The sequence below is a fragment of the Pyrus communis genome, chromosome 16, assembly GCF_041283825.1.
Source record: "Pyrus communis isolate YQ-2024b chromosome 16, ASM4128382v1, whole genome shotgun sequence".
NCBI lineage: Eukaryota > Viridiplantae > Streptophyta > Magnoliopsida > Rosales > Rosaceae > Pyrus > Pyrus communis.
The window spans coordinates 15,876,605-15,902,875 of record NC_142580.1 but is presented as its reverse complement, the minus strand read 5'-3'; the positions used below and the strand labels follow the sequence as shown (position 1 = coordinate 15,902,875).

The window sequence follows — 26,271 nt, the reverse complement described above, 5'->3', positions numbered from 1 at the left end:
CGTGGTACTCAGTAAGAATGCCCAAGGCGATATGCATTTTCTTCATATCTACCAAAGCTCTTGGAGTTGAGCCAAATTCCGAATATACACAAAGTAAGAAGGACAATCAGTAAATTGAAGTCATGGAGTAGCTCAACAAAAATTCAAGCAAAGCAGTTCACTTACCACTAATAAAGACAGTCGAAACACGCAGCTCAGGAGATGAGTCAGACTCCCACTCTCTACTTACCTCCAAGGTATCTCTCGCCCACTCATGATCACCTTTGCAAGAAACATCAAGCAACCTATGGCGATACCCCAACTTCCCCACGCCTTCTTTGTGGCCAATTTCAAAGAAGTACCATAACTCATTTATGGTAAAGTCAAGATTAAAGAACCTGCTCAAGTTCGAGAACCCCACCACCGCATGAACTGCATTTGGGGAGCACTGAGCAGGCGTGCATTTCATGGATCAGATCACCTCCTGGAAAAATACGCGACATAGGAAAAGTAAATCACAACACGAAGTAATATAGATGGAATTTGGTAGCCCTCTTCCTAGCAGTGGCACCCTCGTCGCCACACAGTTCATGGCAGCTATCATGTTTCGCCCACTTGACACAAACCTCTGATGGAATCGCATGCTTGTACGTCTCAAGGAAATCCCAAAACAACTCATCGGAATTGATCTTGACATGTGCAGCCTTGAAGTAGACCACTTTGCTGAAAAAAACCACCTTGACGGTACAAGGGTGAAGGATATTCGTCACTTTTGCGATTGGAGGAAGACATCTCGAAATCTCTGCAAAAAGTATGAAGAATAATATTTAGAAGGTAGTTTGCAAGAAGAGATAAAAAAAAATAAAAAAATAAAAAACCACAAAGCCCAACACGAAGCCCCACAATCCAGCTCGCTCTCACTCTCTCTCCTTCAGCATTAGCCAAAACCGCAGTAGCCAAGTAGCAAGCTAGGCCCCACGGCCCAAACTCGGCTCTCTCTCTCTCTCTCTTGAGCAGCATGGCCCAAAGGCCCTTGGTCACTCATGCATGCAGCCCACACAACTCAACCCAGCACAGGAGGAGGTCCGCGCCTCCTTCCCCTCTCTTCATTCGCGCCCAATGCGTTCCAGCAAGGCCCAGGCCTCTTAGCCCAGACCACCAAGACCCAAGAGTTGGCCCACGTCCGTCTCTTCCACTCTCTTTCCTCTCGCTTGCATGGGCCCATGCCTAGTAGCCATAGAGGTTCAGCCCAAGCTGGCCTCCCCACGCCCAGCGCGCCTGTCACCTCGGTTCAAGCCGAGCCAAACACCTGGCCCATGCCAACCGAACTCTATCGCCACACCACCACAGCACAGCAGCCCCGTGGTATCCTTACCACGTCACTCACGCCTCCCCAGCCCTCGCTAAGCCAATTTTTCAAGTCCCAAGACTCCCAAAAAATCAAGAAGAAGAAAATTCAAATTTTTCTTACCTTGGTGCGGCACGGAGAAGAAGAACAACAACGAGAGACGACTCTTTGCAAGGGCAAGAGAAAAAGAAAGCTAGGGGTGGGGGGAAATTTTGCTCTGGTTTCTCTCTTCCTTGTTGGAATGATGATTGTTCTCCAAATTTATTTAATTCCCTGCTTAAGGCATAATTAAATAGGTATTGGGGGCAATTGGTTTCCTTTTCCTAGAAGAAGTCTATCTCCAAATCAAGGAAGGAGATCAAGTTCAAATTAGGAAACAATTCTACAAGCCCATGCAGCTTGAGATTTCTACACTTACTGTCTTTTTCCTACGTGCAACCCAGCAGGTGTGAGGGCATTTGTGGAGCCTAAAATAATTCCAAAAATTCTAGAGGTGACACGAGGACTTTTGCTCAAGAAAGACAAGATTGCCCTCAATAAATAGGCAGGCTCCTTAGATACTCCCACACGCAGTTCACACCCCTAAATATCCTAGCTGCTGAATACGACTGTCCACAACTCACCTGCCCTTGGCAAGGAAAAGTCAAAGCATTAAAGATAAGGACTAATTACCCAAATCCTATCTTTAATACATTCCCAATTGAAGATTGACTCCATTCAAGTAAGTAATCCCTATTTAATTCAATTAGGGATAATTACTCAATTATCTCAAGATATTATTTCCTATTTAATATCTTGATAATATTTCTCCATAAAACCTTAGCCAATAGGATGCTGCCATGTGTAAGGTAAAACCCTAACACTATGGCCGGCCCTCTCCCCCTATATATACCCAATATTCTATTAATAGATACTAGCATATGGGCACACATAGTGTGTGTGAGAATTTATTTATTTTTTTTTTTTTTGTGTTTTTGAAATAGAAGGAAAGAGGAATAGAGTGATAGAGAATATGGAAGTGAGAATTTTTTTTTTTTTTTTTTTTTTTTAAAGTTAGAGATATGTTAGGATTACATGCAGATGAGGCTTTGGAAAAAAAAAGGAAAATTTGGTTGTGTGAAATTCATTTCTGTTATATATTTCTTATTCATGTTTTGTCTTAATTAAAAGGTTAAATTGGTAATTTTGTAGGATTTTGGTTGACAATGATGTTTTATTAATTAATAGAGATAAATATAGATTAGACAACAGAAATTTGATAGAAACAAAATTAAAAATGTGGGAAATGGGAACAATGTGACCTAACCGAGCTCAACTCAACTCACTAACATCAACCCCCAGTGTGAACATCCTTATCCCGCACCCCCAGTGTGAACCTCAACCCCCAATTTATATATATATATATATATATATATATATATATATATCAATTGTTATTTTCCTAATAGTACATCTCGGTGTAATTAGCACCAGCAAAGCCGTTACTCTCATCTACCCGAACGTTTCCCGCTGAAGTTCCGACCTGTAAACCCATCAACATTTGGGTTGATCAGACGTTGTTTAGATTTCCTACTGAAGGGCTCCGATGGACCCGCCGGCCATTCTTACTCCTATTCTTCTTCCGAGGTTTTTCTTTATCGCCCGACCCGCATACGACGGAGCACTCTATTCCACATATGTTACTAAAGCAAGAGAACAACCCATTGCTTCCTTCGCTGTGCCGCCGTGTATGGCGCATTTCGCTGGATTTAAAGCTCGAGAATTCTCCCCTCTCGTACACTGGCGGGAGCTCCGTTAGCCACCGCTCCAGCTTCGATTGCAACCCTTCCACGCTGTCGTCCTCGTTCCACGCGCCCACTACCACCGAGCTTTCGTTGTCCTGGTCCACTCGCTCCTTCGCGATCGCCGCAGCCACCTCCGACGGCGATGGCCCCAGCTCCGACTCTGTTATGAACGGCACGGGCATGAGGTTCGACTTCCTTGGTGTTGCATACGCGTCGTAGGGCGACTGCAACCTCTGCAACGGCGACTTGCCAACTGGCAGAGTCGACTTCCGCGTAGGGGTGGCACCGTAATTGTCCACCAGGTGGAATTTCGGGGAGGGTTTGTTACTGCCGCGCATCTTTCTCGACGGTTCTTCTGCTTCGTTGGCGCCGAGGATAGAGCTGACCGGTTTCTCATTGTTACTGCTATCGTTCTTCGGTGGGTCCCGCGCGCCGACATCAGAGGCGCTGAGTACAGAGCTTGGCTTTCCTTTTTTGTCTTTCCAGCTCTTTGGTGGGCCCACATCCGAGGCGCTGAGCATGGAGCTCGCCTTCCCTTTTCGGTAGCTAACGTCCGATGCACTAACTATAGAACTTGCTTTTCCCTTTTTGCCCTTCCTGTAAATTATATCTGATGCGCCGCCAACCAACGAGCTCGCTTTGGAACCGCGACCCTTCTTTTTCTTTCTCGCGCTGATGTCTGACGAGATAACCACGGAACTCGCTTTTCCCTTTTTACCCTTGTGCTTGAATTCTTTGTCTCTCAGCTCCGACCCTAACATGGAGCTGGAGTCACTCTTGGTGCGCCGTAGCTGGGGCTTCGAATTCGTCGTCATTTGGCTTCCGGTATGGTGGGTTTTGGTGCTGCGCGGTGCGTCGTCCTCGCCCATCAAAGTTTTATATCCAACGGCTGAGGTGCTGAGTTGGGAATACAACGGCATGCTACGCATGGAGCTGTGAAGCAGCGCCACGCCGATGTTTAGAATCCCCTGTGGCCGGCCCGAGGGACGACGCACCTGGAGCGCCACAAAACGCATGCCCACTTGAGGGTGGTGGTGGTGGGGTCGCATCGGGGTTTGGATGAGGTTCCCAACCAGCACACGGACAGTTCCCACGTGAACGTCCTTAAACCAATGTAGGACGTAGATCTCGATCATGACAGCGGATGTGTCGTCATGCAAGAAGTCCTCATCGACCCGGAACACGAACTTGTCGTTCCATGTAGGATTGTTGTGGCCTGAGGTGTCCACCCGGGTTGAGAGTTTACGATCAGGATGCACCCATGCAACGGCGTAAGTGCGCATGGACCGTGATACGGGTGCAAGGTCCTGCGCCGATATCACGTTGAGTTCCAAAAGTTGGAATGGGGCTAAGATCGATTGTGACATGGTCGCGATCGAACGAAATTATTCAAATCGCAGCCAAATCTTTTAAAAAAGAAAATTCAATATTTATAAGCTAAGCCTAGAATCTAGAATTTAGGTATTTTCTATTGTATTTTGTTGTGGCGATTGATAGGAAATCCAAGAGACGGACGTCGTTGGTGTGTTGTTGAGAAAATGGCGATGGTGATGGAAAGGATGGAGATAGCTCCGCTCGTCGTCCGAAAAGAGGCAGACGGACGACGAGAGGTGAGGGGAGCCATCTATGGGGAAGGAAAATATGTTTGGAAAAAAAAGAGGGATAGGGAGAGAGAAAGAGGGCAGCTGCAAGGTGGAATTGTGTAAAAACAGCATTAAACAAGGAGGGTCTGTTATTTGAGAAAGACAAACGACGACGATGGATGTTATAGAGAGTTTGACCCCACGCGTTTTGTTATTGAAAGAGGTTTAATTTTGGAAAGTCGAGAGAGAGAGAGGGAGAGAGAGAGAGAGAGAGGGAGGGGGTTTTTAATTTTTGTTTAGTTACATGTATGTACAGTCCCTAATCTAAATTTAGGCTCTAATTAAGTGTGGGATTTTATGGTCCCTTGAATCATGTGTGATCGTCTTCAGCTAACAGTAATTTTGTTTTGTTTTTTTCATTTTTTTTTTTGTTTTTGGTTAAAAGCTAACAGTGATTTTTACCAGCATCACCTATGTCTATTAACTAAAGCTATATTTGGATAGAGAACCACGCTGCGAGATTCTGAAGCTTTGACTTTTAGCTGGCAGGGAAAGCAAAGACTAGCGATGCACATAAGGACATAAGTTTTGCTAGTAGTTTATCGTGACTTTAAATTAAAACAATAGTCATAGAAGCAAAACCTTGCAGGTTTATATCAGAACATTTTATAGGGCACGAAGTTTACAGACCAACTTTTAGGGCACGGAGATAGCAACGTCATCTCTTATCTATATAAATCGTGAAGAGTCTACCATTTCAGTATACCTTCTCTTGAATTCATTTACTCCATCAAATCCCTAGTTGCTTCCCTTACTAGCTATATCATGGAGTACTACTGCAAGTGCATGTGTTTTGCCTTGATCTTCATGTTGGGAGCCTTGTCTTCTCACGCCACTTCTCGCACTCTTCAAGATGCATCAATGTATGGAAAATACGAGCAATGGATGGCTCGTTATGGACGTGCATATACCAACATTAACGAGAAGGAGAAGCGTTTCAATATATTCAAAGCAAATGTGGATTTTATAGAATCTTCCAACAATGATGCAAATAAACCATACAAATTGAAGGTCAATCAATTTGCAGACCTTACAAATGAAGAATTCAAAACATCTAGAAATAGATTCATGGGGCATGAATGTTCCACAAAGACAACTTCTTTCAAATATGAAAATGTTACAGCACCAGCTACTATAGATTGGAGAAAGAAAGGAGCTGTAACACCCATCAAGGACCAAGGCCAATGTGGTAATCAATTTTATTTGGAAACAAATTTGGAACTTGATCAGATAGTTTCTTATGTTCTAACTATGATTGAATTGCAAATTAAAACTCTATGTCTGTATCTAACCATTATTTAATTCATCCATCAAAAACAACAAATTATTTAATTTCAATGAAATACTTGCAGGATGTTGCTGGGCTTTTTCAGCTGTGGCAGCTATGGAAGGGATTACTAAGCTTACAACTGGTAAATTGATATCTTTGTCTGAGCAGGAGCTAGTCGATTGTGACACAAGCGGTGTGGACCAAGGTTGTGAGGGTGGTCTAATGGATGATGCATTTCAGTTCATCACTCAAAACCATGGGCTTAGTACTGAAACTAATTACCCTTACACGGGTGTTGATGATACTTGCAACACCAAGAAGGAGGCCAGTCATGCAGCCACGATAACTGGCCACGAAGATGTGCCTGCAAACAGTGAAGCTGCCCTTTTGAAGGCTGTTGCTAATCAACCAATTTCTGTTGCCATTGATGCTGGTGGTTCCGACTTTCAATTCTATTCAAGTGGTGTCTTTACAGGAACTTGTGGAACAAGTCTTGATCACGGGGTTACCGCAGTTGGTTTTGGAGTAAGTGCTGATGGGACCAAGTATTGGTTGGTGAAGAACTCATGGGGCGCAGAATGGGGTGAAGAAGGGTACATAAGAATGCAAAGAGATGTTGAGGCAAAGGAAGGTCTTTGTGGCATTGCTATGGAAGCCTCGTACCCCACTGCATAATATGATTACCATCAAAATCCATACCTACAATGTATAATATTAATACCTCCAAGGTATATATGTCATGATATGTACATGATCAACTTGTACGTTTAGTACAATATGCCATATATATGTATCTAAACTACCAAGTGTTATAAATTAATTACTAAATGAACAACTTATCCCGATCCTTTTCGTTAAACAAGAAGACAATGGATATGCAAAATAACCTAACTAATACGAAGCCCAAACAAACACACTAAAAGTCCTGGTATAACATTTTTATACCATATTTCAAGTAAAGAGTTTTGCTGACTTGCACTTCTTCTTTTTTCCACGTATGAACAATTAATATATTTAACCTTTTACACATGAACAAAAAAATGTGAAAGGACCCTTAAATAAGGAATGAGGTATTTTGTTCGAATCCTTGGAACTTTGTCCAAATTCCCACCCCAGTGAAGATTACAGGATCCAAAATGAAGTCCATGGCCACCCTCTTTGACATCTTGAAGAAGGAAGAAAGAAGTTCTGATGTTTGGCGTTTTGCTTAGGAAACTGTGGCCACGGGTCAGCTGTCCCTAATTTGGTTTCTCTTATATGTCTCCTTTCTTATTTCTTTGACAAGTGTCCAGCCATTTAAACCTAACCTTAACCCCGTTAACTTTTAATAAAATTAAGAAACTAAAACTAAAAATAAAGAAGGCAACCACCGCTTTCCCACCGACCCCGGATCCCGACAGTCTCTCGCCCTAGCAACTCAGAAAGTCACCCACGCCGACCAACCCCATTCTAGGAGTGGTTACCCCAACTCCTGTCGCCAAAGCCTCCTCCATCTACACTTAAGAATAAAAAAACAAAGAAGTAGCAGATGCTGTCCACGCAACCAGATAAACCTCATCAGCCGCCAGTAACCAGACTCTGGACACTCCTACTCGTTGCCGCCAAAGCCTCCCCTCGAATCCTCCCTCTATCTCTCTTTCTCTCTTGGCCCAAGATTAAAATAATTATCTTCCCATTCAATATCCACAATCAAATCAAACTTCTGTCAGATTAATTTCTGGGTAGAATGTATTGCTAATTTTCTTAGGAATAATGTCACTGATTAGGGATATAATCTGGGCTTTGGTTGAAAATCCCAATAGAACATATCTTCTGTAAAAGTGCTAACAAATCCTGAGAATAATGAGAGAAATTTGGGGAGGATTTGATGGTTATGTTGGAACTTATTTGGATTTTACTAATTATAATTAAGGTTAATTATCTATATCAGACACTAGAGTTCAGTTAGGAGTTACTGACTTGGTTAATTGAATCTCCTATAATGTAGGACCATAAGGATTACGTGATGAAGTAGAGAAACACCCCATGATCGAAAGACAACCGTAATGCTTGCAGTTATTAAACTGCCATCCTTAATGGGAGGAGGCAGTTATGATGAGATGCCTATAGATGTCTATATATACTTGGTCCCTGCTTAAGGAAAGTTGGTTCCATTTTCTGAGATCAAATCTAGATCCATTACTAGAAGAGAACATAAGGTTTCCATTGAGTAGAAGATCAAAGTAAGAGGCTTCAATCTGTGTAATGGCTTCTTCACGTAAAATTCTGAACTATTACTAACACCGGTTCTTAAAAAATACCACATGTTCCATGTCGCCAAAACCTTGTAGCATTAACCCTAGGTTTTATTAAAGTTTACATTTGGTATCAGAGCCAACCTAGTTGGTTTTGGTTTTTCTTTTCATATAACATGATTGCACTGCGTGTGTGTGTATGTATATATATATGTTGGCTTCTTCAGTATTTGTTTTGCAACGAGCCTTACAAGGAGAATTCAAACTGTGATTGATAATCATATATGGGATATCTTTGAATCAATTGTTTGAAAATGCTCATCAAAGTGAGTCTTTTATGAAATATTGTTTCTTGAAGGTGACATCAAATTGTGATTCTTGGTTTATAACATGTTTCTATTTCTTTTCAAAGAAAGAAATAATAAAATGGTTCAAATCTTGAATTAGTGGATGAAATTCTCATTGGAAGATTGAACTAACCATCGTTTTGTTCAAAGACTTAAGGATTGTTGTAATTCAATTTTCTAATAAAATTGTCATACAAATAATGCATGAATGACAAATAATGACTCTTGCTCAAAAGTGGGAATGGGAGTGTGAGGCAGCATATCTTGAAGATGGTTAATGCATCAGGAAAGCTGAAGGATTTGGATGTCCCTGTGGACAAAACCTTTGTCGTTCACATGGCTCTCAATTCTCTGCCTGAATCTTTTGAGCAGCTTAAGATCTACAACACATAGAAGGAAAAATGGGCGATGGATGAGATGATCTCAATCTGTGTGAATGAAGATAACAGAATCAAAAAGGGCAAGGCTAATGTGGTGAACTTTGTTCAAGTAGACAATGGGAAGAAGCCTCTGGTGTATTCTGGTAAGAAATACAAGCCCTATAACTTATCTAATTCTCATGCCATTGGTACTCCATCTTCTTCCAAAGGATCTCAAGCTTTTAAGGTGAATGTTGAAAACATTAAGTGCTATTTCTGTAAGAAGTATGGTCACATGAAACGGGACTGCGACAAAAGCATCAAATGGGCTAACAAGAAAGGTATTAAAATTGAAAATGTTTTTGTTTGTTTTGAGTTAAATCTTGTTGAAGCTCCTCCAAATACTTGGTGGTTTGACACTAGCTGCTCGGTGCATATCACCAATTCCTTGCAGGGTTTCACTAGAAGGATTACAACAAAAAATGAAGTTTTTCAAGTGCATGTTGGGAATGGAAATAAAGTTGCAGTGGAGGCGCTAGGCACACTGAAGCTCTGTTTATCTAGTAGTTTTAGAGTTAGTAGATGTACTCTATGTACCTTCCTTGCGAAGGAGTTTAATTTCTGCATCAAAACTTGTAAAGTCTGGTTTCTCTTTCATTGGTGACGATGAAAGTATCAGGATTTATGAGAAAAATAATTTGAACAATGTTCTTGGTGTTTGCGTTTTAAAGAGTGATCTTTGGTAGTTAATCTGTGATGTTTGTGTGGTTCCAAATTGTTTAGTTGTTGACACTATAACACATACTAAAAGAAAATTTGGTGCGAACAGAAGTCAAAACTTGTTAGAGATAATCCATTCCGATGTGTGTGGTCCCTTTCCAGTTCAAACTATATGCAAAAATGTCTATTTTGTGACTTTTATAGATGATTTTTCAAGATATGGTTATGTGTTTTTAATTCTAGAAAAGTCAAGAGTTTTAGAGTGTTTCAAAATCTTTAAAACGGAGGTTGAAAACCAATTGGACATGAAAATTAAAATCTTGAGATCCGATAGGGGAGGGGAGTACTATGGCATGTACATGGAAGAAGGCCAACAAAAGGGTTCCTTGGCTTTGTTTTTGGAAGAGTGTGGCATACAAGCTCGGTACACCATTCCTGGTATACCTCACCAGAATGGTGTTGCTGAGAGAAGAAATCAGAGTTTAAAAGAAATGGTTTGATGCATGATGAGTAGAACAAGTATGCCAATGTTTCTTTGGGGTGAAGTGTTAAAAATGGCAAATTATATTCTCAATAAAGTCCCAAGTAAAGCAGTAGAGAAGACTCCATTTGAGATGTGGACTACGAGGAAACCTAGTTTAAATCGTCTACATGTTTGGGGTTGCAAGGCAGAAGCAAGAATGTACAATCCTGCAGAGAAAAAGTTGGACTCAAGGACTGCGAGTTGCAACTTCGTTGGTTTTCCAGAGAAATCGAAAGGGGTATAAGTTCTACTCTGCCACTTTATTAACAAGATTATTTGAGACTAATAATGCGAAATTCCTTGAAGATGAGAATAATCAAAGTTGTTTGCATGAAAGAGATGTGGTTTTTTAGGAGGAAATGTTTGTGGTGCCACCAACGCAATTATCAGACCAAGTTTCTTCAGAAATCATAGTGGATGTGCAACCAATGCCACTGCAGCAAATTTTGGATAGTGAGATAATAACTATCGTGAATGCTTCGCAACCTCAAACACCTGCAGTTGAACAACTAAGTGATGTGGGGAGCAGTCAAGTCACTGAAGTTCCAAGAAGAGTGTCTCAAAGAGCAAGAAAGTCAGCTATTCCAAATGATTTTTTGTTGTACTTACATGAAGTGGAACATGAAGAAGGTTGTGATGATGATCCATTGACATTTGATCAAGCCATTAACAACAACAAAACTGAGTTTTGGCAGGAAGCAATGAGAGAGGAAATGTATTCAATGAGTAAAAACTCAGTTTGGAAGTTGGTAGAATTGAATGCAAATATAAAGCCAATTGGATGTAAATAGGTGTTCAAGACTAAAAGGGACTCAAATGCTGATACATTTTCTCCTATATCATCAAAAGATTCACTGAGAATAGTACTATCTCTAGCGGCGCAGTATGATCTAGAACTTCATCAGATGGACGTAAAGACGGCTTTCTTGAATGGTGAATTACAGGAGGACATATACATGCACCAACTACTTGGTTTTATTGAAGAATGGAATGAGGGAATGGTCTGCAAGTTAGAAAAATCCATTTATGGATTGAAACAAGCATCGAGACAATGGTTTTTAAAGTTCGATGAGAAGGTAATAGCTTTTGGTTTTATAGAGAATAAAGTTGATGATTGCATATATATAAAGGTATGTGGTTCAAGATTCATATTTCTTGTATTGTATGTCAATGACATTCTTCTTGCTAGCAACGATATGAATCTGTTCAAGGAGACCAAAGGATTGCTTACCAAGACTTTTGATATGAAAGACTTAGGTGAAGCATCATTTGTCCTTGGCATAGAAATAACCAGGGACAGGAAAATGAAGCTTTTGGGACTGTCGCAAAGATCTTTCATAGATAAAGTATTGAAGAGATTCAACATGCAAGGTTGCTCGAAAGGAGAAGTACCAATGGGAAAGGGAGACAGACTCAACAAAGATCAATGTCCCAAAAACAATCTGGAAAGGGAAAATATGCAAAATAAACTGTATGCATCACTTGTGGGGAGCTTAATGTACATTCAGGTGTGCACAAGACCTGATATAGCATTCTCAATCAGTGTTTTGGGGAGATTTCAGTCCAATCCTGATAAACAACATTGGGTAGCAGCTAAAAAGGTGATGAGGTATCTGCAAAGAACCAAGACTTACAAGCTTGTGTATAAGAGAGTTGATAATCTAGAGCTTTTTGGGTATACAGATTCTGATTTTGCAGGTTGTCAAGATGATTGAAAATCCACCAGTGGATACATATTTTTCTTGGCAGGAGGGGCAGTATCATGAAGGAGTGCCAAACAAAAGACACTTGCAACGTCCACAATGCAAGCAGAATACATAGCTTGTTTCGAAGCCATGGAACAAGGAATGTTGCTGAAAAATATGATTTCATTCTTGAAGGTTGTTGACACAGTACCAAGACCTTTATTGATCTACTGTAATAATAATTCAGCTGTGCTATATTCCAAGAACAACAAGAGGTCTTCAGCTACTCGATTGATGGATGTGAAATATCTGTCAATCAAAGATAATGTTCGAGCAGGTGTTGTATCTATTGAACCTATTGATACAACCTTGATGATAGCTGATACTCTTACAAAACTTTTATCAGTGGGAGTTTTCAAAGGGCATGTGGCGGACATGGGAATCTTGGAATCCTTTGAATTAGCAGAAACGTGGGAGTGAAAGTCAGTATGTCTTTTTAGACTTTCCAGTTCATAATTTCATGTTTTTAAGTTGCTTTCTCATGTATGAACTGATGTGAACATATGTTTACTACATTGATTAAGTTTACTGATTATGGTTTATGGGATTTTGCTTATAATTTATATGTATATACAAATATACACTATAAATATCAAGGAAGCAATTGAATGCCAAGACTAAGAATGAATGAGGGTGATTAAGTGGGAGCATGAGGACGAGCTCTAATTCTTCAGAATGTGAATATTTCATCATGTGTGATACGTAAAGAAAATTGAGATTTCAGAGTGCTTGCACTAAGATGTTATGCAAGATTTTCTGGAGTTCGATTTTACAAGCTGATCATGACTGATGTGTAAGGAGACAATTTGACTATGTATTAACTCATGTGATCACTAAGGAATTGAACTCTATTGAAAGGATGTGATAATTATACATATATAATTAGTATAATCCAAAGTGTGAGAATGGTGGAACTTATTTGGATTTTACTAATTATAATTAAGGTTAATTATCCATATCAGACACTAGAGTTCAGTTAGGAGTTAATGACTTGGTTAATTGAATCTCCTATAATGTAGGACCATAAGGATTACGTGATGAAGTAGAGAAACACCCCGTGATCGAAAGAGAATCGTAATGCTTGCAGTTATCAAACTGCCATCCTTAATGGGAGGAGGTAGTTATGATGAGATGTCTATAGATGTCTATATATACTTGGTCCCTGCTCAAGGAAAGTTGGTTCCATTTTCTGAGATAAAATCTAGATCCATTACTAGAAGAGAACATAAGGTTTCTATTGAGTAGAAGATCAAAGTAAGAGGCTTCAATCTGTGAAATGGCTTCTTCAGGTAAAATCCTAAACTATTACTAACACCGGTTCTTAAAAAATGCCACGTGTGCATGTCGCCAAAACCTTGTAACATTAACCCTAGGTTTTATTAAAGTTTACAGGTTACATATGAAAGGGAAAGTGAACCCACAAAAGAGGGGAAAGGAAACCCAAGAAGTAAAATTAATAATCAGTGGGTGGGTTCATCGGAAAGAGAGGGAAGAGTAAAAGAGGCTTTGCCGGCGGTGAATGACCATCGAGAATGTGTTGTTTTTTTAATTATCAATTTTTACTTTTTTTTTAAATTCATTCTTGAAAGATTAACGCTGTTAAATTTGAGGTTAAAATTCAGGACAAATATCAAAATAATAGAAAAGGGACACAGAAGAGACATCAATTTAGAGACACCATACCTGTGGCAGGAAACTGTGGAAGTACACGTGGCACATCTTGCTGTCTTTTTGAGCAAAGAAATTTTTTTTTTTTTTTTACCGGTAACAAAAGTAGTGTATCATGGGTTGTTATAATCGTTGGAAATTTTTATATTTTATATTATCAATTTTTTTAACACAAGAATTTCATCATTTATATAACACATGATGTGTCATACTGTATTTTGGACACATTGAAAAATATATCGTTCCAAACCAATAAACAAAAGCTCACAGTGAAATACTAGTTTACGGCGCAGCTTACGTTTCTCTCACATGTCCACATCCTTGAATGACAAATTCCACTTGTTTTACCATAAAATAAAAAATAAAAAATAAAAAAAGGGAAAAAAATATCTGCGACTGCAATAGGTACTTAAACCCCACCCCGATCACCCTCACCCTCTCATTTCATCAAGGAAGCTTGCAGACAGCAAAATTGAAGGGAGATACAGAGACAGGTATGCCTTTGAAACTACTTTTTAAATACAAGATATAGTGGATGAATAAATTGGTTTAAACGACTATTATTTGATTAATGACTTGATTAGAACTCAAGCCCCGTAACCCAGAAATAAATTTATCAGATTCAATGATTTGTTCACAAGCTTCCCCAAATTTGTGGTGAATTTCATGTTTTCGATTCGTTTGGAGGCATCCAATTTTACAGTCTGTATTCATGGAATCACGTGCATCTTGTTGCGTGTTGGGTTTTGGTATTAGGGATGTGATTTTCATGGTGCAGACTCGTGTTAAGTTATGGTTTTTGAATCGAATAAATACACAAGAACCAAGAGACATTTTTAAACAAGGGTGTGCACAAGGAGAAACATGCGAAAATCATTTCCCTTGATTTTGGGATTGGGACCAAACTGATATGTTGTTGCTTTCATTATACCTGAAATCACATCTTCTTTCTTTCTTTGGATGAATAAGAAATGAAGGTGTACAAATGATAGAATACTGCATAAACAAATGGGGAGTCACAATTTCACTTGCATATGATACGATTGCTTTCTTTGGTTAGAGCAGTGTACTCTCTCGTGCACTCACGATCGAATCCTTCTCCCCGGCTTTTAGATTAGTTAATTAGAGTGTTGCTCGAATTAAGAAAAGACTACATGTTCCCTTGGTTATTAGCAAGGGCAACTGAACATGATCTGGTACTTAAATGAATGGCTCTGATTAATTTCAATATTTGTTTCAATTTACAGGTTAGAGGCACAGAAATTGTAAACCTCAAACAAGTAAAAGAATACTAGTTTTATAAAGCTTGTTGAAATGCACCTCAGAAGCTCATCAACCCCAGTCACTGAAACATCTTTTTCATGCAACTCTTCTTCTCCAAACTCGCATTCTGCTTCTGGGTTCCCAGAATTTAATCAAGAATCTGAAAGTTTAAGCTTGGAAGGCATTCGGCGAGTTCTGTCTGACGGAAACTTAGAAGGACGGCTAGTCTATAGTTTTTGTGACATGGAAGAGTTTAGGAATTCAGTTGCACCATTAAAGTCTTCATATACACATGATCACAACGCAATGCTGGAAACAGCTCCTTCTTTTAATATATTTAACAAGGCAAGTGAGTTTCATGATGAAATGATTCGGAGGCAAGATTCAAAACAAGAACCACTGGAGAGGAGTATTACAATAGGAGATAGCATAGACGTAACAGGGCTTGGAGGCTTCAGCTTTGAGAAGAAGATGCGATTGATTGAAGAGAAGGGTGAAGAGGAAGTGGAAGGTTTGAAGGCGATCCGGACTTTGCGCGTTGACGAAGAAGTAAGAACACCTGTCAGTCCTCCCATGTACCTTGCAACAGGGCTTGGGGTTGGTGGTGCTGGTTTTGGTTGTGATGCTTGGGATAATGATTTATCTATGGAAAATGTCGATGAGAACGGCAACCCGGAAGAGTATTATAAGCGGATGGTTGATGAATATCCCTGCCACCCTTTGTTCCTTGGGAAGTATGGTCAAGCTTTAGAGGTAAAGATTTAGATTTCTTTGTTCAAAGATGTCTTCTTTTTGTTATTATTTTCTTCTTTCTTTGCCCCTTCTTGGTTGTGCTTAAATTTGTGATTAGGGCTTTATTTAGAATTAAGAAGTGGTAGAACTGAGAGACATATCCAATCAATTTTCCATTCTCGATTGTGCTATATACAGATGTTATGTTTCTGATCCACTGATCAAAGCAATCCCAACAAATTTTGGGTCTTTTTCCAATTACAGTGTCAATATCTAAATAAGTGTGTTCAAATCTGTGTAAGATTGTGGTTGTCGCAGGCAACGTCTAAGCCTTTGTTAATGTTTACAGAACAAAGCTTGATTTCTAATTCTTGTGCAATTTGCTGAACCCTTTCATGGCAGGCTAAGGGAGATTTTGATGGAGCTGAAGAGTTCTATTTTCGTGCTACACTAGCGAATCCTTCAGATGGTGAGGCTTTATGTCAGTATGCTGAGCTGGTTTGGCAACTCCGTCATGACCAAGATAAAGCCTTGAGTTACTTTGAACGTGCAGCTCAAGCTAGTCCTCACGACAGGTATCGTTTTCTTGATTACAACAACAACGTTGGCTGTATGAATCCTAGAACACCATTGCGCTTGGTTTTATGCCTCGTCTTCCATTAGATCCAAGCACTCTAAGTCTTTTCTTGGAGTCTTTTCCAAAGTCTTCCTAGTTCTTCCTCTACCCTTTCGGGCCTAAACCTCTGTCCCGTAATCGCATCTTCTAACCGGAGCGTCAATAGGCCTTTGTTTCACATGTCCAAACCACCATAACCGATTTTCTCTCATCTTTCCTTCAATTTCAGCTACTCCTACTTTACCTCGAATATCCTCATTCGTAATCTTATCCTTTCTTGTGTGCCCACACATCCAACGAAGCATTCTCATCTTTACTACACCCATTTTATGTATGTGTTGATGCTTCACCACCCAATATTCCATGCCATAAAGCATTGTTGGCCTTATTGCCATCCTATAAAAATTTCCCTTGAGCTTCAGTGGCATACTACGGTCACACAAAACGCCGGATGCACTCTTCCACTTCATCCGTCCAGCTTGTATTCTATGGTTGAGGTTTCCATCCAACTCTCTGTTCTTTTGCAAGATAGATCCTAGGTAGCAAAAGCGGTCGCTCTTTGATATTTCTTGATCTCCAATCCTCAACCCTAACTCATTTGAACTTCTGTTTGCACTGAACTTGCACTCCATATACTCTGTTAGGCGAAGACCTTTAGATTCCAACACTTCTCTCCAAAGGTTAAGCTTCGCATTTACTCCTTCCTGAGTTTCATCTATCAACACTATATCGCTTGCAAAAAGCATACACCAAGGAATATCATCTTGAATATGTCCCGTTAACTCATCCATTACCAATGCAAAAAGGTAAGGACTTAAATATGAGCCTTGGTGTAACCCGACAGTTATGGGGAAGCTTTCGGTTTGTCCTTCATGAATTCTTATGGCAGTCCTTGCTCCATCATACATATCCTTTATAGCTTGGATATATGCTACTCGTACTCCTTTTCTCTCTAAAATCCTCCAAAGAATGTGTCTTGGGACCCTACAGTTATGGGGAAGCTGTCGGTTTGTCTCTTGGGACTTAAAGATGAGTCTTGATTACATCTTTCTCCAAAGAAAAACAGAAATCTACTTTCACACCAAAAAATCTGGATTTGTACTTCGAATTGGTTGGGTTTTGTACAAATTCGAGAACAGTTCACCGAAGTGATGCAAAGTAAAAACATCATGATCAGAATGCAATTTAGCACAACTGAAAGTTAATAATTTGTTTCTGGATTGCAGCAATGTTCTTGCAGCATATGCTAGTTTTCTTTGGGAAATAGAGGATGACTCGGAAGATTATGAAGCATGTCGTGATGAGATTGAGGTGCTTTATTGGTCTTTTATTTTCTGGTTGAAGATATGATGGCATTTGAGAATGCTTACATTACTGTAAATGATATAATGCCCTGTGGAACAGGTGCAGGATGTCGGTGGCGATAGTGTGCCTGATACGGCAGTGGCTGGCTCAAGGAGTGACGACCCCGAGGAGAATTACAAGATGATGATTGAAGAGAACCCTGACAATGCTTTGTTGCTAAGAAATTATGCTCAGTTCTTGTGGCAGGTGAGAAACGTTCATTCTGCTCTCTATCATTCGGCTTTTTTATACAACCTCTACTTACCAAAAATATGAAGCTACTGCAGATATGCTTTCCCTATTATATCGATTTATTTCATATTTTGTTTTGTGATTGATCGTTTGGACATGATCTCATTGCTCTCTTTCATACTTGTCTAACGTTATCGTGACTGGTTACAGTCCAAAGGAGATCTTCAAGGGGCAGAGGAGCACTATTTGCGGGCAATAGTAACTGATCTTGGGGACGGTGAGATCATGGCACAATATGCTACACTGGTGTGGGAACTTCATCATGACAGTAAGAAGGCACTGTCGTACTTTGAGCGAGCTGTTCAAGCTAATCCCGAAGATAGGTACATATTTTTACATGATCTCAGAGATTCTAATGAATGATCTTGCAGAAACGTCTTCTGCAAATGTATAGTAATGTAATTGGCAGAGAGAATAGGTTCTTGAATTTGTTCGGTCTCCCGATCCTCTAGATCGCCATTTAGATTGGATTTGTCTCAAAATATTTGATTGCCAGTAAATCTCTAATCATATACAAGATAATATAGCTAGCGTGATCGGATTAAATGACCTCTTAACATTTTGTTCCATCTTTTTTAGCTATATTCTTGCGGCCTACGCTAATTTCCTCTGGGAACATGAAGAAGATGAGGAGGACAGCGTAACGCAAGCTCACGTCCAAGTGCCTCCTGTACAAGGAGGAGCGGTGAGCGTTGGAAACGCCTGAATTGCTAACACAGATTGCTGGATTGGTGAATAAGTTCTAATGCTGTACGTAGATGCATTTCACTTTCGGAACGGTGAAGTGAACATTTTATGGTGAAATTGTGCTTTTTGTAACTATAAAAATAAAAAATCGAAGTAATTTTTGGAATAAAGTTTCAATTTCGTTCAGAATCTATATATCAATTCGTGTAACAGAAGCTAACATTACATACAACTAATGAGAAGGCGTCAACACCCACATAACGACTGGTCTCGGCTGGCGCTCCGCCTTGTGTGACTCTATTCGCATGCAAGTGGCACCTTACCGCGTTTTATTATCATTAGGTAAGGAAACGGAATCCTTACTTAGGACCCAAGTACTGTCCAAGTTTGAATTCCCGTCCCGTTGATAAAGAAAATAATAGGCAAAATTAGAGAAAAATATATCAATCAAATGAATTTTAATTAACTGCATCAATAAGAGAGACCATGGAGGATTTTCCAAAGAAAATATGAGGTCAAAATTGCAAAACCTATTTAAATTTATGAAATCCAATGCCAAGCAACTCCTACTTAGAAAAATATGATGGACATGCCCAATACATCTAAAGCTAAACCAACACCAAGGAATACCAGTAGTTTTTGCAACCAATTAGAGTTATACCTGCTGACCCAAAAATTTCCTTTTCTCGCTGTAGAATAATCTTAATTAGTGAACTCCGATGAATTTTGTCCGCTTCTTGATGATTGATAACCCGAGTTCCCTCTGTCTTGTCGAGGGCTTGGCCTATAGTAGCCATTTCCCCTTGGTCGGCTGTAGTCCTGGTCACCTCCGTCATAGCCACCTCCCCTCACAAAACTCCGAGAACCAAAACGACCCCTCGGTGCCTCTGCTTGGTGGCTGCCCCTTCCTCTTCCCCTTCCTGTCCAGACAACAATTCAATAGCAATAAGATTACATTAAGAGCATATCTTAATGTGAAGCTTGGAGCGTAAGAGCTTGTTATGCCATAACAATTTGATCAGAAACAACGCTCAAATATCTCTTAAAGGTATCACATTAAGCAGTCAAAATTGACAAGGGTTTAACAACGAATTGTATCAGAGTTTCTTTCGCCAGATAACTAGCACAGGAAAGTGGATGACACTGACAACGTTGCTAATTGCCAATTATTAAATACAGCAGCCATAGATGGTGAAATGAGACCATTATGAAGTCATTAAAAAATTGTCACACAATATAATGATGTCACTATATCACATCCATGGCCATAAGAAACAGGATTAGGCAATCATCAGAATACATGTTGCTGTATTTTCAATGCAATCGCCCAGATAGTAAGCGAGAACAGATGACAGAATTTTAATAAGATATATAAGAAACATACTTCCCACTCGAGACGGGATGTTGCTGTTTGGTCTCCGTTCTTCAATGTATACCTGTCGTCCAGCAATTTGAACACTACCAGCCTATGTAAAATAAAAAGAAAAATCAATAAAAGACTCGGGAAGCGGACTTGTGGGAGGAAAGTAACTAAAAAGCTTGTCTCCATCTCCAACATCAAATTCAATTGATACTGAAAGGAAAATTTTGGTAAAATCTTCTATTAAAATTCAAATTTCACAAATAGCACTCATTGTATTAATGGTTTCACGAGTGGACCTTGACGGCATTCTGAACACCGGTAATATCTTCAAATTCAACAAACGCATAGCAAACACCAACATCCTGCACAACAATGGAATATTTTAGTTTAATAATTTCAAGGCATTTTGGCCAAAATAGTCCCTGATATTGGCATAACTCCACACTTTGGTCCCTGAGATTTGAAATCAATAGAAGTGGTCCCTGAGTTTGTCCACCGTCAATCATTTTGGTCCTTCCGTGAAAAATCTCTATTAAATAAGGACCAAAATGACAGAAATACCCTCAATTTAATAAACAATGGGGCAGGGCAAAATGATTTGACAAAAATTGAGGGTATTTTTGTCATTTTATCCTCATTTAACGGATATTTTTTTCGTACTAACCAAAATGATTGACGGTGGACAAACTCAAAAGACAGTTCTATCGATTTAAATATCAGGAACCAAAGTAAGGAGTTATGCCAATCTCAAGGACCATTTTGGCTAAAAAGCCTAATTTCAAACTGGTATAAATGATACATCTGGAGAGGAACTTAAGGGAATAAAAGAATGCAAAAATCTAAGAGCATGAACCTTGCGACTCCTAATGACCACTCCTTCAGGCGGCTGCTTGAGTTTTCCAAAATTCACAAATTCCTCCTCAACTTCAGATGGGGACACAGTAGTCGGCAAGTTTCTTACATAAACAGACTTTATTTCACCTAAAAGCATTCATAGAAGACAAAAAGAAATAAAAAGATCAATTAAATAAAACTGTTGAAGTCCATATTAAACTGCCGATATGTTGATTTATTAGACTGAACAAGAGAGCGAAACTAAGAAAAAAATTAAACTAGACGACAATTTTTTACAACTGAAAATTGTAAGCAACAATTCTCAAAGAACTCATCAAAATAAGCCCAGATGTTCACCTTCATCTTCTAGAGCGGCAACCTCATCTGCTGTCTCTGCTACAGGCCTTTCAAATGTATTAGATGATGAAATGGATTGCTGAGCAGTGGACTGAGGATAGTGATTCCAGTTTGAAGCCATTGGTGCACTCTTATTAGATGAATGCTGGGGAGCTACAGAAGGCACAGGTTGCCCTTTGGCAACGCGTAACTATCAAAAAAATCAAGCAGACAAGATTGGTCACACATAATGAGCAGAACCTTCCATACATATATATATATATATATGTATGTATGTGTTTATGTGAAAAAAAAAATTAGTTACAGATTCAGGTGCATACTATAGAAGCATAGGTCTGCTTTTGAGGCTCTCCAATAGGTTCCTCAACAGATGCATGCAGGTGATCTTGTATGGTATTCGGCGTGCTTTGAAGTGCACCATTTGATTGCTCTACAGCACGATCATCCAACAAGTTCTCAGTTTCAACAACTTGCTGCAACTGTTGCTCTGCAAAGCCATAACTTTCAACTGGACCATTTTCTTTGACAGCAGGAGCGACAAAGTCTCTTGTCTGAATCTCTCCACCCACATAATAGTTAGCCACTGCAAAATCACCAGTTCCAACAGCTAATTACTAAAAAAGACGGTTCTTTTATACGTTGAAATGAAACTTATAATACTACCAAATCAAAATAAATTACTAAAATTTTCAGAAAGGTATTTTCAACTCCAAGAATTTTAAAAGAACTTTTTTTTGAAATGGCACTGAAGGATGAGCCATAATCATGCATAAATATGGTTTCAGATGAAGTAAATATTGCCATTCAACCAGCACACTTTCTATTGCTAATTATTGAATTGGTTTTGTTGTCCTACATAAAATTATTGGTTTTCAAATACCAAACTCTTGTACATAAATGCAAAAATAAAATCAACAAACTCCACATCACTTTTCTAGTAATAGTCACATGCTTTCTCCAAAATTAGCAGATTTTATTATGCCTACTGACAAAGGAATCCTTCAAATCAACGTAAATCATGAAGCATTAAAATACCTGGCTGCGAAATTGTAGCAGGAGCACTTAGCTTGGAGTCAAGATTGTTTTGGGCTAATAAGACTGCTGGATGATGATGAATCGGTTCCTCATCAACAAAGTGAAATATATCGTTCAGCACAAAATAACCTCTCTCCTGAGGTGCAAGGAAAAATGTTTGTGCAAATTTCCTCCTCCCAGTGAAAGTTTTCATTTCAAGGTAGCCTTCAACCAGAACAAGAACACCTCCATTCCAGGATTCCAAGGAATTTGCTTTGTTGATTTCGAATGCAGTCAGATTGAATGACATAACAAGATCATGGATTTGCTGTTGCATACAAGGAAAGAAAGAATAAACTTGAGTATCAAATATACCAGCACTCAAAATATATAAACTATGCTGACAAGTGGAATCAATTAATTGCTTGTAACTAGAAAATAATGACTGAACATGTCAAGCAATAATTGTCTGATGGACTGGGGGTGCGAGAGTACGAAAAATGATGATAGATGCATGTATAGGCCTATTACATCAACAGGTTAGTTTCAATTTTAACATTTTTATAGCTGTAAAAAGGAAACGGTTATCAACATGATTAATTAAAAGGCCACCCATAAAACTGAAAATTCAAGTGAATTTAGAAGCAATGAACCCAATAGGCATACTTCTTTTTTCAAACTAGGAGTAACAAAGAAAAGAAAAAACAATGCGGCATCTCACACAGCAATAAAATGAGGTATCTCCAAGCTAGATACACAAATGTCACAATCTGCAACTAGTGGGATCAAACTCAGGAACTTATTTAGCCGACACAGTGTACATAAAGGTAACTAAAATAACAAAAACCCATCAAACTACTTACTCGACTTACTCCAAAAGACATAAAGCAGATATTTTGACGTTAATTTGCAGAAAAAGTTGAAAACTTTAAGAGGAACTTAAACATAAAACTTATGAAGAAGCACTTGGTGACGAAATTGTAGAAAGAATACCTGCATTGCAACTGCGGTGGCTCTGGAATTGCCGTCGGCACGAACCATTGTGCTGGCCTCGGAGTAGAACTGGTGCACAAAGTCCGGCTGCTGCTGAAGCACTTGGTAGTACTGCGTCACAAAGTACGTCCCCACCTAAAGCACCACAAGCACGACGGCGATTTCACCCTCAGCGGCGGCAGAGCAAGAGAATAACAGAGAGAGAGGATATAGAGAGAGAAAGAGAGAACCTGAGCAGCTGTGACGGGAAATGCATAGGGGGTGGCCATATTTTGAAACCTCTTAAACCCTAAAACCGCGAAATCAAAAACTCTGGATCTGCGAACGCCCCCACAAATCTGCACCAAAACCCCAAAAGATAAGCTTTATACACAAATGGCATAAACACACAGATATTTATAGAGAGAGAGAGAGAGAGAGAGGTCTCAGAAAAGGTGGAGGCTTTGGTCTTTAGAGAGAAGGAGACCTTGAGATAGATTTGGGGGAGGGAGGGAGAGAGAGGGGTCGATCTTCTTCACTGACTGGGTTTTGCGGCTTTTGTTGGAAGCCGTCACCACAGAAATTGGTGACGCTCAGCCCACGCGGGCGCACTTTAATATGGAACTGCATCAAACGTACCTTTCCTTTTGATACCTCTTTGCTAACCTGCGCTTGTGATATATTTGCCTAGTCCTCTTTCTTATATGAGAAGAAGGAAATTCCTATTTTACCTTTTTTGAAAAAAAATTCTTTAGAAAGGTTACGGTTTGAATTTTGTGATTTGTTTAGTGCTTAAGGTTTTTAGAGGGTTGTATTCAATTGGAAGTTTAAAATTTTTTAGAAGAGTTTATGAATTAGGGAGTATAATTAAGATATTAAATGAATTTATGGAAGTTTATGGGTATTTAATCAAAATTTTAAAGGAGTTCATAAAACTCAAAATCTGAATGTGTTCAATCAGGATTTTGAAGTAGTCCATAAAACTTCCAACCAAAAATACAAAAAATACTCCATAAAACTCCATATGTATTCAATTAGGAATTGATTTTAAAATATTTTAAAAAGTTTAGGATTTTGATGGATTTATTAGGATTTTATAGTGTATTTTAGACTTTGAGAAATCAGGCATCTCCCTTAATATTTTGAACGAATTCACATGGAGTATATGAAACTCCACTAGAACTCCATCAAACTCCACGGATTTATAACTCTTAAAAACATTATGTTAACTGGGCATTTTTAGGCCCAAGAAATGGTGCAGGCCGGGAAAGAGGTCACAAAATGGCCAAAGTCAAAGACTAAGGAAGATTAAAAACCTCAAGGCCTAAGGGGTTTAGAGAAAGATGTTCATGAACACTGGAGCCAACTGCCTACGAACTCAGCCCGACTAAGTTACATAAAGTATTTTACGACCACCACAGGCACGTGGGCAGGCTGACAATTTTATGGCACAAGGTTTCAAAAGCAGTTATCCTCAGTCATCAATTAGGCCACGTGGCAACCAAATAAAAAATAAAGGCCTAAGATGGGACGTAAAGGTGGTCGAGGATGCTGCTAGGAGGGACTAGGTTGGATAACCAAGGCCGAGCAGGTCGCTTGACAAGCCTCGTCTAGAAAAGGAGTGCAATCACGACTGAGCAAATTTCACGTCACCATCGAATGTCTAGCTGGTGGGTAAAAAGTTATCAATGCGCTAGTCAAGGCAATTGACGCAATAAATGCTAGAAAAAATACAGAGTTGTCTAGGTTCATTAGGTACCTATATAAAGAGATGGGAACATGTTGTAAAGAGGTCAGACGACTGATGTAATAAAAAATTCTTGCGTTAAGCTAAGAGTTATTTGTAGTCTTGAAATCAATACAATCCAAGCAACATAATCGATGAACCCAGTTTTGAGGGGTAAACCATTTATATCTTAATTCCAGTTCATTTTAATTTTTATCCTAAGCCCAACAAGGGCTTATTGTTTTAATTTGTTAACGTGCAAGTTTTGAGCGTTAACAGTTTAGCACTGACTGTGGGAAACGCATACGATTTCGTATGTTTTCTACCTAGTTGTCTTAGGCATTTTCAGTGATCGCACTTAGCCAAGAAGAATGATCAGTAGGAGGATGAGAGACAGGGCCTTTTCTGGCAGGCCCAAGATGCCCTTCTGCAAGAGAAAACGAGAAGAGAAGGTCAGGCTCGTTAGCTTGAAGGAAAAAACGAACAATATACTTCCAGCGTTGGAGAGATGAATGAGGTAAGAAACCTCCTCCACGCCCAAAGCCTTTTGATGCAAGACGAGAAATAAAAAATGCATTTGGCATGGAGCACAATAAATTATTAAAAGATGAATTTATGTCTGGAATAAAACGGGTGTTTTATACAAATTAGCTGATCAGTTTTACTTCCAGGACGTTTTATGGCAACTTTCTTTACTTTAGTTATGTAATTTTTAGTTTTATGTCATTTTAATTCAGTTTTATGTCAATTTAATACTATTGACTTTCAATTTCTGAATGTAGGTTACAAAAACTTTTTAAATACCACTTCTTCTGTAAGATTGAGGACTTGGACGTTTTTTGTTGATGAATGAAATATTCAGAGAGATTTTTATCTCATATTTGTGTCTTTCTCTTGTTTAAGAATATGTAAGTTTGCTCTTTCTAGTGTCTATGTCGTAGGCTGGTACTAGAACCAAAGTTTATAGGGTTTTCAAGTCTCTCCTTGCACTTGGAGATAGTGAACCCTGCCTATAGTTTCTTATTTAATCCTATTTATCAGTCCATTTCATCTTATTTCGTTTATATCCATTGTGCCCTGCATCAGTTAGTATCAGAGCGTAGTTCGATCCAAGGGTGACGCTATATCAAAGGTAACAACACCAACATGTCGCAGATGCCAGTACCTGAATATCTAAATCTAGATCTTCCTACAATATTTGTTCATTGTTTAGATAGTTCATGTGAATGTGTTGTGGTATATGTCATTATAATTTTATGTATTTTGTGATGTTATTAATGATCCTACAATTGATGAGGGTATTGATGATCAAGAGTTTTCTCAATAGGCTGGAGTGGTTAATCAAGAGATGTATTTGAATTCTATCAAGGATATTCATGATGACAACAATTTGGTATTTGAATTCAAAATTGGACACAAAAGAAAATAGATGAACACAAGCATTTTGACAAATGTGGTAGAAACCTTTGCTAAGTTTCAATTCCATGATCC

General features: G+C 39.1%; 4 protein-coding genes across 4 annotated transcripts; 2 read left to right on the top strand and 2 right to left on the bottom strand.

Moving 5' to 3' along the window:
- Positions 1-2,567: 2,567 nt before the first annotated feature.
- LOC137733024 (uncharacterized) lies at positions 2,568-4,772 on the bottom strand. Its single transcript, XM_068472252.2, has one exon. The coding sequence runs from the start codon at positions 4,476-4,478 to the stop codon at positions 2,877-2,879; it is 1,602 nt and encodes a 533-aa protein (XP_068328353.2). The 5' UTR covers positions 4,479-4,772; the 3' UTR covers positions 2,568-2,876.
- A 747-nt stretch (positions 4,773-5,519) lies between these two features.
- On the top strand, positions 5,520-6,699 carry LOC137730616 (senescence-specific cysteine protease SAG39-like). Its single transcript, XM_088687954.1, has 2 exons — positions 5,520-5,943; positions 6,107-6,699. Exons 1-2 carry the CDS (start codon positions 5,520-5,522, stop codon positions 6,697-6,699), a joined length of 1,017 nt encoding a protein of 338 aa, XP_088544080.1.
- A 7,228-nt stretch (positions 6,700-13,927) lies between these two features.
- LOC137731622 (uncharacterized) lies at positions 13,928-18,703 on the top strand. The gene is made up of 7 exons (XM_068470782.2): positions 13,928-14,114; positions 14,868-15,636; positions 16,018-16,190; positions 17,458-17,542; positions 17,636-17,782; positions 17,978-18,150; positions 18,407-18,703. Exons 2-7 carry the CDS (start codon positions 14,935-14,937, stop codon positions 18,531-18,533), a joined length of 1,407 nt encoding a protein of 468 aa, XP_068326883.2. The 5' UTR covers positions 13,928-14,114; positions 14,868-14,934; the 3' UTR covers positions 18,534-18,703.
- Positions 18,704-18,955: 252 nt separating this feature from the next.
- LOC137731621 (nuclear transport factor 2) lies at positions 18,956-23,706 on the bottom strand. The gene is made up of 10 exons (XM_068470780.2): positions 23,542-23,706; positions 23,306-23,413; positions 23,076-23,210; positions 22,104-22,410; positions 21,389-21,651; positions 21,069-21,258; positions 20,731-20,858; positions 20,174-20,239; positions 19,899-19,980; positions 18,956-19,434 (listed from the first exon to the last, which is right to left on the bottom strand). Exons 2-10 carry the CDS (start codon positions 23,342-23,344, stop codon positions 19,217-19,219), a joined length of 1,428 nt encoding a protein of 475 aa, XP_068326881.2. The 5' UTR covers positions 23,345-23,413; positions 23,542-23,706; the 3' UTR covers positions 18,956-19,216.
- Positions 23,707-26,271: the final 2,565 nt, after the last annotated feature.

What these genes read in the sequence shown, in the direction of transcription:
- LOC137733024 (XM_068472252.2), bottom strand. Translation starts at nt 4,478, where the DNA reads ATGTCACAATCGATCTTAGCCCCATTCCAACTTTTGGAACTCAACGTG.
- LOC137730616 (XM_088687954.1), top strand. Translation starts at nt 5,520, where the DNA reads ATGGAGTACTACTGCAAGTGCATGTGTTTTGCCTTGATCTTCATGTTG. An exon ending in CAAGGACCAAGGCCAATGTG is followed by an intron (nt 5,944 to 6,106) that starts GTAATCAATTTT and finishes AAATACTTGCAG; the next exon opens with GATGTTGCTGGGCTTTTTCA.
- LOC137731621 (XM_068470780.2), bottom strand. Translation starts at nt 23,344, where the DNA reads ATGGCCACCCCCTATGCATTTCCCGTCACAGCTGCTCAG. An exon ending in CCACCGCAGTTGCAATGCAG is followed by an intron (nt 22,411 to 23,075) that starts GTATTCTTTCTA and finishes TGTATGCAACAG; the next exon opens with CAAATCCATGATCTTGTTAT. An exon ending in TGGTCATTAGGAGTCGCAAG is followed by an intron (nt 20,240 to 20,730) that starts GTTCATGCTCTT and finishes ATTGTTGTGCAG; the next exon opens with GATGTTGGTGTTTGCTATGC.
- LOC137731622 (XM_068470782.2), top strand. Translation starts at nt 14,935, where the DNA reads ATGCACCTCAGAAGCTCATCAACCCCAGTCACTGAAACATCTTTTTCA. An exon ending in ATGCTCAGTTCTTGTGGCAG is followed by an intron (nt 17,783 to 17,977) that starts GTGAGAAACGTT and finishes GACTGGTTACAG; the next exon opens with TCCAAAGGAGATCTTCAAGG. An exon ending in CAAGCTAATCCCGAAGATAG is followed by an intron (nt 18,151 to 18,406) that starts GTACATATTTTT and finishes CATCTTTTTTAG; the next exon opens with CTATATTCTTGCGGCCTACG.